Source organism: Zootoca vivipara, chromosome 2 (genome assembly GCF_965207765.1).
Source record: "Zootoca vivipara chromosome 2, rZooViv2.hap1.1, whole genome shotgun sequence".
NCBI lineage: Eukaryota > Metazoa > Chordata > Lepidosauria > Squamata > Lacertidae > Zootoca > Zootoca vivipara.
This window is the reverse complement of record NC_142584.1, coordinates 66,786,946-66,804,081: the sequence shown is the minus strand read 5'-3', so window position 1 is coordinate 66,804,081 and position 17,136 is coordinate 66,786,946. Positions and strand designations below refer to the sequence as shown.

At 44.2% G+C, this 17,136-nt stretch overlaps 1 protein-coding gene across 2 annotated transcripts; it reads left to right on the top strand.

Annotated features, from left to right (window-relative positions):
• Window positions 1–123: 123 nt before the first annotated feature.
• Window positions 124–16,591, top strand: CDC25C (cell division cycle 25C). 2 transcript variants are annotated; one of them, XM_035108055.3, is made up of 15 exons: window positions 124–428; window positions 1,773–1,984; window positions 3,365–3,447; window positions 4,275–4,308; window positions 6,010–6,043; window positions 6,207–6,296; window positions 6,537–6,635; window positions 9,183–9,311; window positions 9,707–9,862; window positions 11,043–11,144; window positions 12,994–13,056; window positions 13,540–13,638; window positions 14,017–14,150; window positions 14,283–14,394; window positions 16,172–16,591. In XM_035108055.3, exons 2-15 carry the CDS (start codon window positions 1,803–1,805, stop codon window positions 16,310–16,312), a joined length of 1,458 nt encoding a protein of 485 aa, XP_034963946.3. In that variant the 5' UTR covers window positions 124–428; window positions 1,773–1,802; the 3' UTR covers window positions 16,313–16,591. The 2 variants fall into 2 exon arrangements, with proteins under 2 accessions (XP_034963946.3, XP_088518212.1); XM_088662086.1 differs by having other exon boundaries at window positions 140–428; window positions 6,007–6,043.
• Window positions 16,592–17,136: the final 545 nt, after the last annotated feature.

The window sequence follows — 17,136 nt, the reverse complement described above, 5'->3', positions numbered from 1 at the left end:
TTTAAATCTCCCGCAAGTAGCTCGAAAGGGCGGGGCTTGCAGCACACTCCTGGCCTATCGCGTAGTAGTGGGGGCGGGCCCTCCTTAAGCGATTGGCTGCACGCAAAGCACAAAGGAAGGCGGAAAGCCGTCGCGGAACAATAACAAGCGTGGTAAGCAAAGCCCCGCCTACCACCACTACGCTCTCCCAATAGGTGCTCCGGGGCCTTTTTGACGCCCGTGGCTACGTTAACCAATTGAAAAGCTGTTCGAGCCGTAGCTAGGGCTCCTCTTCGTCCGCGCTGCGGTGGTTGGTTGACGAAGAAGACGGCGTTTGGGATTGGCTGGCGGCTCGGGCGGCAGGTTTAAGTTCCCAGGCTGCTGTCCGCTTTCGAGTCTGTCCCTTCAGCCTGGCGAGGGAAGGGCTGGGCTGCGTCGATGGGCAGCAGGTGTGTTTGCGGAACGGGAGCGGTGCGGTGGGATGAGCTCTGCTCGGGGTGGCGACCTTGGTGGGGAGCAGTCGAGGCTCTATCTGCCTGGGGCTGCAGGTTCTGGCTGCCCTTGTATGTTTGCAGTATGGGGTCAAGGGAGCCTGGAGGAGAGCAGAGCCGGATTTAGGTGTGATGAGGCTATAAGCTACTGACGGTAATGGGCCCTTTATATGTCCAGCTGTCCTTTGTCAACAGCAAATTGTCGCTGTTTTTTGTGTTGAATATATGCTATTATGGTAATTTATGGTCCGAATAGCTATCTAAAGCAATTTGCACATAACAAAATACGTATTTTATCAAAGTAAATGTTGAACTGAAATACAATTAAGAAGTATATTAATAGTGAAATAATTATTAAGCTCTAACTTAAAATGATTTTTTATTCATAACAAACTTAATAATGCAAACACATTGGCATTTGGCAATAACAAAAGTTCCTTTGAAAACACAATTTACAAAGACTCATAATCTAGTCTCTAGAAACGTGCTATAACATGAAATAATACAGTAATAGCAAACAAGTGATATTTTAGGGAGCAGGCTAGCAGGCGGGGCCCATCACTTACATCATAGGAGCCTGCACAACACAAAAACACTGTTGCTGTATGTAGGTTTTATTTTATTTGTTTATCTTATATTTTGGAAATGTACATCCAGTGTGTTTTCTTTAAAAAAATTTTGGGCCCCCAAGAGATTGGGGTCCTAAGCTATAGCTCGTTTAGTTTATACGTAAATCCGGCACTGGAGGAGAGAGTCTTCGGACGACCTGAAGAAATGCAGCTTTGTAAAGGATTAAACTTCCATGGACAGACGGGTGCAGGAAACTAGCAGATAATCCTACACGCCTGGGGCTGGGAAAGGTGAGGTTGCAGGGAGACAAACTGCAACAGGAACACACGGCAGTAACTTAACAAAGCTGCGTTGGTGATAATTTACCAACAGCAGGATGCTTTCCTCCGCAAACCCATAAGCTTGATTCAAGCCATGTATGACAGAATTGGCTTTAATCATAAATTGCAAGAATTTGACTTTTGCTTAGCCTTGGAAATGGAAGATGCATATTTGGATGTGTTTATAAACATTCGATTTTATAACCCTTCAGTTTACTTAATCTTATCTCTACCAGTTTTGAGTGGTTCTTTTGAACCTCACTGCTGTCAAGTTTTAGTTTTGTTATGTATGTTGTTTTAATAATTTCAGTGATAACTGTATTGTTTATATTGCAGTTTTCGTGTTTATGCTGTAAGATACTCTGGTTATAATAAAAAGCAGGATATAAATAGTAATTGCTGTTCTCCACAGGCAGCTGCTCAGTGGATTCTGTGTCGAACTATGTCTGAGAACCTTTCCCCCATAGAGGCTGATGCTTCCCATTTGTGTCTTGAGTTCCGATCCAGATGCAGGATGATTATGTTCCAAGATCCTGAGTTCTCACTACCCTTTAATCCAGATATACCTCTTACCCCAATCTCTGGCCTAACTCGGGGTTTCAGGACCTTTAGCACATTAACCGGGTAAGTTTCAGAGTAGTGAAATGAGGTAGAAAACATTGCATTTTCACAATTTCCTTAATTTAGCAGCATAATGAGTGGATACAATATAGTTCAAGTTAGGTAGTTTCAAATGTGTAATTAATTTTTCAGTTGACTATCTCTGCAAAGTATGCATGCACAGTATAACTTACACACTATCGCTATCCAAACACAAGGCAGTCACAGGAAATCATTCTTTAGGTTTCCTGTGTTTTGAGATGAGTGTTTGCACAAGGAGTCAACAAACAACTATGATTATTTGAAAGCTGTGGTAAAGGCTCTTGAATATAAAAATGTCAATTTTCATATCTAGTACTTTGGGTGACTGTCTTTTTCATGGATTCTGGTGAAATAATTATTGAGAACTGACAGCATAACCATATTGCATTTGACCTAGTTTGTATTTAGTGCTGAGCAGCATGCATTGTGATTTTTTTCTTCCATAATTAAATTTGGTTTGTGCTAGTCACAAATTTTCTTTCATTATCTATAAAATATTATTTGCATTGAAACATGCTATTTTGCTCTGTGCATTAAAAGTACAAATGGTGGCAATGGCACACACCAGCAACGTGGAGAAAATTCTTTGTGTGTGCCCCACACCATCCCTAAATTTGCTTTGGAGGATTGGGTGGGGGACCTGGACCAGATTTAGGGGACATATAAAGAAAGGAAGCGGGGAAGTTTCATCGAGTCCTTGTGTTGACAGAATGAGTGCATTGAATACCACCCAAAATATTGATAGCAAAGCAATAGTACAGTATATAAAATCACACGTGACGGCCACTTTTTTAAAAAACAACAACAACTTACAATTAATCAAAATAAAGCAACTAATTCTAAAGCAGATCACAATAAAAATTAGATTAAAAAGCAGATCATCATAAAAACTTAAGTGTTCTCTAAATGGTGTCCCTATGGCAGTGATGGAGCCAGACTGCGGCTGCAAACTTAACCCAGTTACCTGGAATTAAGCCTCAATGAGTTCAATAGGACTTACTTTTGAGTAGACATGGTTAGGTTCCTGATGGAAGTTGGCAGATGGGGCTTAAGGTAGTCAGTGAGTCTTAAATGCATCTCGCTTACGGTAATCTAAATTCTAATCTGACTTCAGTCCTTAGTAATTATTTCTCTGGTGCAGCATTCTAAGGTCCCCTGATCATGTATAGTAGAAGCTGATGAAATGGCAGCTGAATGCAATTTGTCTACTAATTGTGATTACTGTCTTAGGAGAGAGGCGCACAGACCAGAAAACACTCACAAACTTTATATTTCAATCAGAAATTCAGTCTTTTATGTCCTGTATTAATTTGTAGAACATGTGTGTTTCTCCCAAGCATTCCTGTTACTTTGTTCATGCAGGGATACACCAAGACGCTGCCTAGATCTATCCAATCTCAGCAATGGTGAAGAGGAAACTGCCTTCAACTTCAACCAGTCCCCAGGTACATTGGAAACTGGTAATAGTTGTTGCCAGCAGCACAATTCTCTGCATGCTGCTGCTTGTCTGTATTCCTGTAGCTCTGTTCAAACGGCTAATGTGTTAGGGCATTTATATTGGCTGCCCAATGACAACATTCTCTGAATGGCTCACTAAAATAAAATAACCATAAGAAATGCAGCATAAAATTGTCAGTAAGCCAAGCCCCCTCAGAGAATTTGATTACATGCTAACATGCCAGGCAACTTGTGGAAACAAGTGTCCTGGACTCTCCCACTGCCATTCTATTAGAACTCTGGAAAGCTCTCTTCCCAAGCCGCACCCCTCATTGCGTGCTTTCAGTAGGCTTTTGTGATTTGTTTTCTGGTTATTCTAGGGCAGGGGTCCCAAGCTGGCCTGTTGTCCACCAGTGGTTCACAAGCTTCATTCAGGCGGTCTGTGGCATGATTGCAATAAATATTAATGTTGGTTTTTAGTTGTATTTTCATTGCTTCTTTTATTTATTATATTGTATTTTGTTGTATTCCAATTTTAATTATAAGGAATGCAAATTGTAATACAATAAAATAAATAAAATAAGCAATTAAAAATTGCAATTAAAAGTCGGCATCTAGCACAATTGTCACAAAAGGAAGAAAAATCAATTAAGTGGTCTGGCAAGACCATTGGCAATTTTCAAGTGGTCCATGGGGGGGGGGAAGTTTGGGAACCAGTGGTTAAGCCATTTTTACAGGTAGGAAGGAACATCTTCTGGCTTTTATCTTGTCACTTACACTTCAAGCCTGGATCTTTTCTGGTCTTTTGCTGATTTCTTTCTTTATTCTTTTACAGGTCAGAAGGGTTCAATGGGACTCCAGAATAAGCTGTAAGTTATGCCATCACATTCTTACAGCATATTAGCATATTAGTATTAGCTTCCCCACCACCACCATTTGTGTTTAAAATGTTGATCTGCTGAGAATGGGGAATAAAGCTGAGAATGATAGGAGAGAGGGAAGATTCTTTCCCAATTAGGTGGTTTCCTTTTTTGAGCCCTGAGTGCTAGAAATCTGTGAACCTGAGCAAAGCACAGACATATTTGGGCTCTTTGGCAACAAGTATGTTTTATAACTACCAATGACTTCAGGACCTCTATTGTCTTTTTCTAGAGTTTACCAACGTATATTTAGAAAAATGTAGAGATGCTTGTGGAGGCTTTTGTTCTTTTTTGCTTTTCTACCAAACAGCCTAGCAGGCCTTAGATTCTTCTTCTCACTTTCCTCAAGACAATTTATTTGTTCATTGGTGCTGTGGTTAAACCACTGAGCCTAGGGCTTGCTGATCAGAAGGTTGGTGGTTCAAATCCCTGTGACGGGGTGAGCTCCCGTTGCTTGGTCCCAGCTCCTGCCAACCTAGCAGTTCGAAAGCATGTCAAAATGCAAGTAGATAAATAGGAACCGCTACAGCGGGAAGGTAAACGGCGTTTCCATGTGCTGCTCTGGTTTGCCAGAAGCGGCTTTGTCATGCTGACCACATGACCTGGAAGCTATACGCCGGCTCCCTCGGCCAATAATGCGAGATGAGCGCGCAACCCCAGAGTCGGTCACGACTGGACCTAATGGTCAGGAGTCCCTTTACCTTTACCTAAAGAAGATACATTGGAAATGCCTTGTAAACTGGGGAACAGCTTGCTACTAATTTGCATGGTTTAGTTGCATATGACGTAACTTTCATGCCTGGTGGACACAGGTAGAGCATATGTGCCTGTTTCACCATCTGGGTCTACCAGGCAAATTGATTAACCAAAGCTGTTGATATTTGCAGCCCCAAACATTCATATCAATAGTTTGACCCAAATTGTAGTGAAATACAAGCCAGGCATTTTCAGCCTTAGATGGATTTATTCACAATATAGATGAAATACTGTAACTGGATTCATTTACATGAATAGAACGTGGGTTTTTTATCAGTACAAGGAAAGGGTGCCTTACCCTCTGAATGTCTGTCTCTCTGTTGGAAAATTCTAACCCAAATGCAGGTGGAGAGTGGTTGGTCCATTGCTTAATTTTCATGCACCCACATCAGTAAGCCCCTGTCCCTGAACTGAGGGTGCTGAATCTATAAGATGCTGGTCAAATTGATATTTTGCTCATCAGGATTCATAAGCAAAATGGCTGTACAAAGGACTTGCACTGTTTTTTCTTTGTATACCAGCGTACTAAAGATTTGGTCTTTGCTAGGTTAGTTTATTGTGAGAATAAAGAGAAGGTTGGGGTTTGGTTTTGTGTGTCATCTGGAAGTAGACCCCAGATGTTGGAAATATGAAAAGTAAGTAGGTAGCATGAACTTAACAACAAGTTTATAAAATATGGAACTGTCCTGTGAATAAACCAGGAGGTGAACTCTGAAGTGATTTCCAGGAAGGCCAGGAGACCTTGCCTCAATTCTTCAGACTGAAAAAATGGCTGAAATCTCTTCCTGCTGGACAACTTTTAGCAAGAGTTTGCAAGGCAGATTGGGATTGACAGATTGATCGCTCTTTTTCAATGAGAAGGCTTTCTGACTAGTTATCTTTTTCTCCCAGCAGACATTCAGGGAGGCAGTGTTCACAATTGCTGCAGGTGAGTATTTCCTGTCTGGTGAGGTGGAAGTCATTCACTTCTTTGTAATATTCTGCTGCTAGGGAACTGTGAGATAATGAGTCAGAGGACTTGGGGTCCCAGTTCTAAGATTCACAACCAATATTAATTTACTGGAAACGTGTTTCTCTACTTGGCCTTCCAGTCCCAGGTACTGTGCAGCACACCAGACACTCCAAGCTGCTTCCAGCACATTAGCAGGGTGATCAGCAGTCCTTCCATGAACAAAGAGAATGTGAGTATTTTTTATTTTATTTTATTTGCAGCAAGCTGGGCTTTCCAGCCATATTAGTAAGGTGCATACTGGGATATCAGGCAGGCAGAAGTCTTTGCTTACCAGAAGGGTACAGAATCTAGGCCCTTCCTTTTCACTTCATGGTGATAACACTTAGCTTAGCTTTCCTGAAACTAGGTTCTTGATTCCAGGGGTAGTTCTCAACTCTAAAAGCCACCTCCTTTCCTTATCTCCTTCCAGGAGGGTAGCCCTTTTAAGCACCCAGGGTGGAGCATGCCCAAATCCCTGCTGTTCTGGAAAAAACCACCAGATGCACAGCTGACCTATGCTACTACGCTGGTAAGTTAATACTGCTTAAGTTATGTGTGGGTATAGATATTAAGTAGTAGTCGGATCTACCAGCTGGACAGCTGTGAGGCCAACACCATAATTTAATTTATAACATTTTCAGTTTCATCTACACTGATACATGGGAATCCATGCATTGCGGGTTTACATATTTTTTCTCCTCTACAAAAATCACTGTTCCTTGGGAGTGTTAGTCTAACACAGGCATCCCCAAACTTTGGCCCTCCAGATGTTTTGGTCTACAACTCCCATGATCCCTAGCTAAGAGGACCAGTGGTCAGGAGTGATGGGAACTGTAGTCCAAAACATCTAGAGGGCCAAAGTTTGGGGGTGCCTGGTCTAATTCAAGCCAGTCTTTCAAGCTTCATGATGCAGGGAACTTCTTCGTTGGACATGAATGAATGGGGATGAAGCATTTGGTTAGGGAACTCAGAATTAATCTCCCAGCGGCAAGTGAGAGCCCAGGGGTCTGAACACTCATCCCCCACCACCACTTTCTGAACACAGCCCAGGAAGAAGGAGCGGAATCACTGCATGACAGTGCCCCCAGCTCCCAACCCCTCTAGACGGTCCAGAAGGATGTTATGGTCGATGGTGTCAAAAGCCGCTGAGAGATCCAGCAGAACTAGGAAACAGCTCTCACCTTTGTCCCTAGTCCGCCGGAGATCATCAACCAGTGTGATCAAGGCAGTTTCAGTCCCATGATGAGGCCTGAATCCCGACTGGAAGGGATCCAAATGGTCCGCTTCTTCCAGGCGTGCCTGGAGTTGTTCAGCAACCACTCGCTCAATCACCTTGCCCAAGAATGGAAGATTTGAGACTGGGCAATAGTTGGCCATATTGGCCGCATCTAAAGATGGTTTTTTAAGAAGCGGTTTAATAACTGCCTCTTTCAGCGGGTCTGGGAAGGCTCCCTCACAGAGAGAAGCATTCACCAACCCACGAAGCCCATCGCCCAGCTGTTCCCGGATAGCTTTTATAAGCCCGGATAGCTTTTATAAGCCCGGATGGGCAAGGATCAAGGAGACAGTTGGTTGGTTTCACTCGTCCAAGCAGCCTGTCCACATCCTCGGAGGTAACAGATTGGAATTGATCCCACACAACTGGACTAGACAGGACTCTAGCACTCTCCCGCCCCAGCCCTGCTCCCACGGTGGTGTCTACCTCTTCCTGAATCTGAGCGACTTTATCTGCAAAAAACTTTGCAGAATCGTTGCAGGAGATCATGCGGCCCGTACTGGGCCCCGATGGAGCAGGTGGTTCCACTAAACTGCGAACCACCTGAAAAAGACTCCTGCTGCTGTTTTCTGCAGATGCAATAGAGGCGGTGAAGAAAGTCTTCTTCGCTGTCACTACCGCCATTTGGTAGGCTCGACATTGAGCTCTAACCCGTTTCCGGTCAGCTTCAGCATGACTTATCCGCCACCGGCACTCTAACTGTCTCAGTGATTGTTTCATTGCCCTCAGATCCGTGGAAAACCACGGAGCTGTCTGGGCTCCATGCAATTGGAGAGGGCGCTTCAGAGCCAAACAGTCAATAGCCCTGGTTAACTCTACATTCCAGCGGGCCATCAGGGAATTGGCTGAAAGGCCATCAACATGGGATAAAGCATCCCCTACCACTCTCTGGAAACCATTTGGATCCATTAAGTGGCGGGGGCGGACCATCCGAATCGGTCCCAACTGGAGAAGTCCAGTTGCACCAGGTAGTGATCTGACCATGGCACTTCTTTAGTTTCGCTTTTACTTAGTGCCAGATCACCAATATCCATAGAGGTAAACACCAGGTCCAAGGCATGTCCGCGGCTATGAGTTGGGCCAGACTTATTCAGGGACAGCCCCATGGAGGCCATGCTTTCCACAAAGTCCCGAGCGGCCCCTTGTAAGGTCGTGTCGGCATGGATATTAAAATCCCCTAGGACAACCAAACTAGGTGTCTCCAGGAGAACGTCCGCCATGACCTGAAGCAGCTCGGGCAGGGAATCCTTGGTGCAGCGAGGAGGTCGGTACACCAGAAGGAATCCTGTACTGCCCCTATTGCCCAACTTCCAGAACATGCACTCAGAGAACTGGGTCTTCCCAATAGGACGCCTGGTGCAAAATAATGACTTCTAAAAATCACTGCAACCCCCCCTCCCCGCCCACAAGTCCTGGGTTGCTGTGCGTAAGAGAAACCTGGTGGACACGCAGCAGCTAAAACAGGCCTATCTGCTTCATCCAACCAAGTCTCTGTTACACATGCCGGGTCAAGTCCTCGATCCATGATCAAGTCATGGATGGCAGTGGTCTTATGAATCATTGACCTGGCATTGCACAGCAGTACTTTCAGGTCGTGTGGGTATCCCTTGTTGATTCCAGTATCCATCCGGTCAAGACCAGACCCGGAGGCAGGGATAGTCCTCAGACAAAACTAATATAAAAGCCAAATTACCCAACCACAGATATATAAAAATTCTAGGGGAAATATATATAGATACACACACATATATCATGCCAGAGAAGCAATAGGTGCCAGCTGTGAGCTTCTTATCTTGACAGGAAGCAGGTGATCTAGAGGAGTATGAGATGGAAGATCTTGGCAGCCCAATTTCTGCAGTGACACCACCAGGAATGCCAGAGTCCTTGAGTGGCTTTCCAGAACTCTGCCCTGAACAGGAAGAGACTGAGGTGAGACGAATGTGATACGTTCACTCCATTATTGGCATTTGTGAAAAGCAAGAAATCTTAGAAAATGGAAAAGTAGATCTTGCCAGCTATGGATCTCAGGGGTACCAGAACACAGTGGTCTTGGATCTGTTCCTGCTACAAAGCTGCCAGTGTGGTTGGAGAGAGAGCTCACAGCCTTTTGAGTAGTGTGGTTTGGTAATGGCTGAATCATGGACTTGTACTTTCAGATCCCCATCCCTGATCTATCTAGTAATTATAAAAAACTAAAATCCTGATGATGAGGCTGGTGCTGCTCACCACCAAAGCTGTAGGAGCCCTGAAACTTTGTCGATGAAACAAGGGAGTTCCCCACTGCTCCCCAACTTCCATCACTGTCTATGTGCCACTCTGAGCAGGTCTCTATGAACAAGACTCGACTCTTCCGATCCCCATCACTGCCAGAGAAACTGAACAGACCCGTACTGAAGAAGGCAGCAAAGAGCCAAGATGAAGACGAAGCGCCCATCAAGGTGAAACAGAAGCACATCCCAACCCAAGAGGAGCCGGATGAGGTAAGATCCTGCTTGGTTCAAGTACAGTACAAGTTCCTGGGTCTAAGTGGTGACAGCAGAATGGCAGTCCCATGTGCTGTATCAACAGGTAGCTATCAGGGCATAGCTGCTGTCATGAGAGCATACCTGATGATGCAGATAATAAGCCCATCTAGTCCAGCATTCTCCTCTTGCAGTGGTCCACCAGATGCCAGGGAGGCGGGGTGTCACACGCAGGACCTGAGTGTTGCAACACTTTCCCCACTTGCTTTCCCCAGCAACCAGTTATGTCTTAGCCCATAATGCCTTTGTTACTTGAGCCATCATAACTTAGGGGCCCATCAGACTGCTGTTTAGTTGTGGATGTATGCAGCAAAGTGTTTCTGATTCATAGTGCATTTGAAATGGGTGTGTACTGAGCCATCCAAACATCATGCCGTTTTCTCAGTTGTTTTGCGATGCTTCCCCAACATACCTGCGTCATTGCATCCACACTTAAACTCTGCCTTTCATTGTTCGTCTTCCGGCTACCCTTAATTCCCCGCTTTCTTCCTCCAGTGCAAATTAGTCATGCCGTGACGCCATGCCACTACACTTTCATTTCAACACCTTTTCAATTTTTATATTCAGGCTGTGATTGCTGTGCTAAACGTTTGCTCATTTCCATTAAAAGGAAAACACCCACAGGAATGCCAATTTTGGGCGTTAACAGGAGGGATAGGAGAGCGGCTACGTCACAAAGGAGCAGATGCATTTTGGCACATTGCCATGGCACTTTTGTGCTATTGTACATTAACAGCAGGAGTGAAAAGATGAACCGTAACATTTGTAGTATAAAAAGTTATGGGGTTTTAGCTGGAAGCTTGAGGATGTGCACTGATTGCTGCCAAGGCAGTATCAGCAAATGGTATTGAAAGTTTGATTGTGTATAATTGTCCTGATAGCATCGTGAGCACAAACCATGATGCATACACAGTAGAAAGGATGCCTGAGGGGGGGGGGCCCTAGAAGCCATCGATAGCCATGAATTTCTCCAAAACCCTTTAAAAGTCATCCAAATCGGAGGCCATCACTATATCTTGTGGTAGCATGTAATTTCTACTGCCACACTTGTGTGAACAGAGAGAAACAAGCAAGGTAACTGGGCAGGGAATTCATTTGCTTTACATGTTGTTGATGACTGCCTGCTTTGTTTATATAGGTAATGCATTTGAAGAAGGCAGCCTCCCTTTCTGAAATGGAGATTGTCAGAGCACTGGATCAAGACCACAGCTTCAGGCAGCTGATTGGAGATTTCTCCTGTGTAGGTTTCTTCAACCTTCGTGGGGCAGGCTTTTGTCTTTCACTCTCCAATGATGCTGAATTTCTTACCTTGATTGTTGACCGATGCTGGGAGATGCAAGCTTTCTACATATTTAAACTGTCTGATGATATTTTATCATCAGACAAAGCAGGGCAGGCACAGTTACAAGTGGGCTTGGGGTGGATATTGATATCACACACACACACACACACACACACACACACGCCTGATTTTATGACCTAGCTGTAAGACCACTTGCATGATTTGGGTGGGGTTCCAACTGCCTCTCTATAAGCAGCTCCCTGCATGAGTCAAGAAGCTCTTAACCGGATTGGTACACATATCTGTGAGAATTGTATTGGGGTAGTTCAAGGGTGGGGAACTTTTCCGGCTCTGGCGGCCCCACCCTGTGCACCAACTTTGATAGATGGGTGGGCGAATCTACCTGTAAGTCACATGGCATAACTGATGCCGCATGACTGACATATGGGTTGCCCTGCCCATGTGTCAAAATCCCTTTCAGTTCCTACAATCCCATCAAAACTTCACCAGCTATCTTTAAAAGGGTGGGAGAAACAGTTCTTCATGTTAAACTGTTCTGTACTAATTAATGAGAATTGAATGTTATAGTACAATATGGCCTAGATGCCACTGTGCCGTTCATTCCCACAAGTCTTGTTTTACCAATTGTTGTAGCACAGAATCAGATAAGATTTCTTTTTCACAGTCTGGAAACTCTTAAGGACGTGGTTCCCAACATGGGGCACACGCCCCACAGGGGGGGAATTTGAGAATGAGTTATTAACAGTTAATGGCCTTTTAGGCTTCCTCCAAGTGAATAGGAGTTCTCTTTTTGAATAATAAGCATTATATGTCATGGGGGGGGGCATCAGGATTTTAGAGATGCTTAGGTGGGGCATGGCCAAAATAAGGTTGGGAACCACTGCTCTAAGGCATTGCGCTCAACATTTTTAATTCTTATTGCAGGGAACCTTTAGAATATGAGGACTGTCTGCTGAAAGTCCTGAATGGGTTATCCCATTTGTCCCTTGCTGCCTCATCCTGATTCATTTTACAAACAGGAATGCAACATCACTCCTCAAAAAAAGTGGCTGTATATTAACCAAAAAGCCTATTTGCAACCGCTCAGCATTGCCAGAATAGCTGTCCTTTGTTACATCTTTAACTAGTTGCTGGAACGTTACTTGCACCTAAGCTGAATATAGTTCTGGTGCTTAAGAGTTAAACAGCAGTACTGTACATTTCTCCAATGTAAAAGTGGAATAATAAAATGCCATTAACCATACTATCAAGAAACCAACTGGAAAGTGAAAAGAACAAAAATAATCTCATTTCATTCACAATCTGCTGTGTTTTGCTTTTTACAAGGTTGTATAGGGCTACACTTCAGGCATCTTCCCTATGTTGTGATCCCTTTGTGGCATCACCCGTGTTAATTTGCCCCTGACAATTCTAATAAAATATATACTCCCCCCCCCAATTTGTGTAATTCTGCCAACAGGGTATGAGTTTTCAGACTATAAAGGATTTTTCTTGTAGAACTCTCAACGCTGCCTTGTAATCTTGCAGAAAATGCAGCCTAGCAAATAAAGATCAACCAGGGGGTTACGTTGCTTTTCAAAGCATAAGGAGTGCTTTTGAACCAGGAATCAAATGATACATTAAGTGCTTGCAGCCCAAATGTCTGCATGTTTTTTTCAGAAGTAGGTCTGATTATGGAGTTCATTGGGGCTTGGTTTTAGAATTTATCTTGCTAGGGCTCGGAAGATCTGGGGGGCTCGGGAGCTATGGCAAAGCCTGAAGTGGAACGTGGTTGCATTGTTTCCAGGTGTATTCACTGCCAACAGTAGCAGGAAGGCATCAGGACCTGAAATACATCACTTCAGATACCGTGAGCAATCGCCTCTTCTGTTATCTGTGTGCGTCTGTGTCTTTGGCCCTTTGGTTTCCTCCACATCAGCTGAATTTTGGCTCCTTGACCCTCACTTGGTTCTATAAAAATCCCGGAAGGTACTTGGAGGGGTGGGGATATAGCTGTCCTTCCCACCCCAATACAGATTTGCGTTTTGTGCCCTAACTGAAGGACCACAGTGATACCTCAGTCTACCTTTAGTGTTACCTGCTAGAGCTATCCTCCACCTTAGAGATAATAGGTAACCATGTAACGACAGGAAAGAAATAGTAGAGCTTGTATGGGTTTTTTTTACTTCCTATTTAGCCCATCCTCCCCCCCCCCAAGAGCTCAAGGTGGTGGTGGAGATGATTCTTCCCCCATTTCTAGCTGCATTTTATCCTGACAACAGCCCTGTGATGTAGGTACGGCTTGAGAGTTAGTGACGAGTTGAACTTGGGTCTTGTTCTGCTATTCTTTTAGATGGCTGCTCTGCTCCAAGGCCAGTTCCAAAGCCTTATAGAGAAGTTCTACATTATTGACTGTCGCTACCCCTATGAATATGACGGGGGACATATCAAGGTGAGAGAATCATGCGCTTAATTAAGGGCGGTGATTGGTTTTTGTGGGCTGCATGATGGGGTGGCTTTAGCTCACTGGCAAGGCATGTGCAAAACGTCACGGTTAAATCCCCAACACCTCCAGGTGGGGCTTCTGCATATCAATGCTAGACAACCATGACCAGCTGATGTAGATGCCTTATACCAGGCACCCCCAAACTGCGGCCCTCCAGATGTTTTGGCCTACAACTCCCATGATCCCTAGCTAACAGGACCAGTGGTCGGGGAAGATGGGAATTGTAGTCCAAAACATCTGGAGGGCCGAAGTTTGGGGGTGCCTGGCTTATACCTCATCCCTACATCGTATTTCTGAGAATTTCTTTTCTATTTCTAACTACAGGGGGCTCTGAATATCCCCGGGGCAGATGATCTATTTGAATCCTTCCTGAGAAAGCCTCTACTCTCGTCAACGCCTCAGAAGCGCCTCATCCTTGTTTTCCACTGTGAATATTCCTCAGAGAGGGGCCCAAAGATGTGAGTGTGGGTCTCAGTGAGGCAACTCTTTGGAGCATGATAAACAGGTGGGGTTTGGGAGGTCCTTTGCTTGATAGGGTGGCTTTTGCCTTGCCTTTTTTCTTACTCTTCCTTCCTTGCTGTTACTTGAAGGTGTCGCTATCTGAGGGAAGAAGACAGAGCCATGAATGAGTATCCTGCGCTGCACTATCCTGAACTGTATGTCCTTCAGGGTGGCTATAAGGACTTCTTCATCGAATACAAGGTAACAGCCAAGACTTTGGCTTCATAATCCTGCCACGCAGGAACATCTCATTCTAAGATTTGGGTTCTTCTAGCAAATGGGGGGGGGGGAGATGTCAACCCTCTTGTGCATGTTTTGAGGGACAAGACAACTAAAAACTAATCCTGAAAAGATTATTATAAAATGCGTCTATAATGCAGCAGATCGAATTCCAACAGCTGAGATAGCAAGAAGCAATCAAGGATCAATTATTGTTCGTTTAAAAAGCTCAGGCAAATGAAATACTTGTAACCAGGCACCTAAAATTAGGTAGCATATACAGCAGACTAACAACTCTGGCGAGGGTATTGCGCAGTTGTGGTGCCACCTCCGTGAAGGTCCTGTCTCCACTCTCCTACCTCTGAAAGGTAAAGGGGAAGATCACTTTAGTAAGCTTAAGAATGGGCACAGTCGGGCTTCCTGTTTCCAGCGGTGAGAAATGGCTGACTCCCATACGACCGGACCCCAGCCGTGCCAGTAATTCAGGGTATGATATAGGGGTAATTAGCCCTGGCAGACTCCCTAGGGTGGGGGAGGACTGTCTCATAGACCCGCAGATTGTCCGAGATTGTCAGCTTGCATGCAAGCGGCAGGACACTGGGTCCCAGAGCATGACACGGCCGGCACTCTCCGAAGCCACTCTCATCGCCGGAAAGATCCGTTTGATAAAATAATTAGATTTGGACAATAAACAGACATAGTCTGGACCGAAGAAGATTATGATTACATGTTAATTGGCTGTTTTTATTGAAAAACTAATAAAAATGATTTTTTAAAAAAAAAAGAATGGGCACAGTCAGTCCTTTGGACTCCTTGATCCAAACATGGATCAACTTTGAAGTACAACTGAAAGCACATGGTAAGCCAGTGAAAATGTGTTTAAAACTGGTGAGTAATGTTCCAGTTGACTAGAATCCCATTAACAATGTAGCTGCAGTATTTTGGACCAGCGGAAGTTTATTGTTTGTTCAATTTGGATACTGCTCTTTGTCTGAAGATCCCAGGGTGGTTCACAACAGACAAATATAAAATGAGAATACAAAGCCTTTGAAGACAGGTACAATGCATTTGTCGTAGCCTTGTTTAGAACTCAAAAATTATAGCTCCCATGTTTGTGTTGTGGGCAGACTGTCAGGGCTTTCCTCTTACTAGATGCTGGTCAGCAGGTTGGTAAAAATAAATAAAATCTCCCTATTATGATTATGCCTGGCCTCATCATTGAGGATGTAGGTGGGTAAACTGTTGTTGAGTGCTGTGTAGGAATCCCAGGATTCTGTGCTTTAAGAAGCTTAGGGAAATCTATATTGCACACGTATAGGAGTACACCAGATCTGCAGGAATGTTAAACTAGAACCTGGTCGACTCAACCTGAGCTCCTTGGAGGCGGCATGGGACAAAGAAGTAATATGTTTCTTGTGTAGAACTTGAAATCCTTTGGTGTGACATAAGAAATTAGATAGGGAAAGGATGCATTGCCTCTAGGGAACAATGTTGAGCAGCTAATTTGTACATAGAAGCAGGAGAATACGGAAGGGAAAGGAAACCATATAAGATTCAGAATCTGCTTGGGTCCCATCCAGACCCTTTCTTTGTTTCTCCTTTAACTGAAAAAGTCCTCCTATGTGCCAAAGAGCTGGAAATGCGCTGTTTGGGGTTTCTTAAGTTGTAGCTTGATATGTTTGTGATGAATTCACTGGGTCTTTGGCTTTAAAAGAAAAGCTCCAGCCCTTGCATTCTGCTACATCTCCCTTCCCCTTAGGAGCTGTGTGAGCCCCAGAGCTACTGCCCCATGTGCCACCAGGACTTCAAGGCAGAGATGCTCACGTTCCGCACCAGAAGCAAGACATGGGCAGGAGACCGGAGGTGGAGAGGCCAAGTTGCGCGTCTCATGAAGCCGTGAGGACAAAGGCAGTCTTGGAGAAGGGATTCTGCTCTAAGAGGACTCTTCCCTGACAAAGGGATAACCTGAGGTCTCTATAATTGACAGCGCCACACAGAGGCTCAGAAAGTGAGGAAGCCAGCACTTAGGAGTGCGTGTCAGTTGTTGCAATAAGGAGAGCTCAGAAATGCTAGGAAAGCGTCATTTGTGCTTCCACAAATTCATTTCGGAGGGAGCTCAGTGGAAACCGGCACTTAAGTGTCTCATTTTAATGGAAGAATAAACTGTACTGGAACATAATGCCTGTTGCTCCCTTGATATGCATTTCTTAGTGTGCAGTGTAGTGGCCAATATATTACAACTTTGGGAAAATATAATATCTCCTAGGTTTATTATTTATTTAATTATTTATTGAATTTATATACTGCCCTATACCCGGAGGTCTCAGGGCAGTTTACATAAAAAGATCACAGTATATAAAATTAAAATAAAAGCAATAACCCAATAATACCCCCCCATAAAAGAGCCACATTTTGAAAGGTGTCGATGTTGCTCTGGATAGCATATAAACATAAGAGGCACGCAAGTTGTTTGAGAGGGATGCAGAGAGTGGGTGGGGTTCTTTGTAACTTTTAAGTTTGAACCACATCTTTGCTGCGACTGATCCACACAAACCTGGTGTGTTATCTGCAGTGTTAGTCCTTCTCAAAGAAAACCCATTGAAGTTGGTGGACATGACTAAGCTAGGTCTATTAATTTCAGTGGGTCTAATATGAGTACTTGGCTATAGCCCTGTATTTTAATATACTGTATAGGCATTTTTGCTTAGAATATTATTATTTACT

What these genes read in the sequence shown, in the direction of transcription:
- CDC25C (XM_088662086.1), top strand. Translation starts at nt 1,803, where the DNA reads ATGTCTGAGAACCTTTCCCCCATAGAGGCTGATGCTTCCCATTTGTGT. An exon ending in ACCTTTAGCACATTAACCGG is followed by an intron (nt 1,985 to 3,364) that starts GTAAGTTTCAGA and finishes TTGTTCATGCAG; the next exon opens with GGATACACCAAGACGCTGCC. An exon ending in TGATTGGAGATTTCTCCTGT is followed by an intron (nt 11,145 to 12,993) that starts GTAGGTTTCTTC and finishes CATTGTTTCCAG; the next exon opens with GTGTATTCACTGCCAACAGT.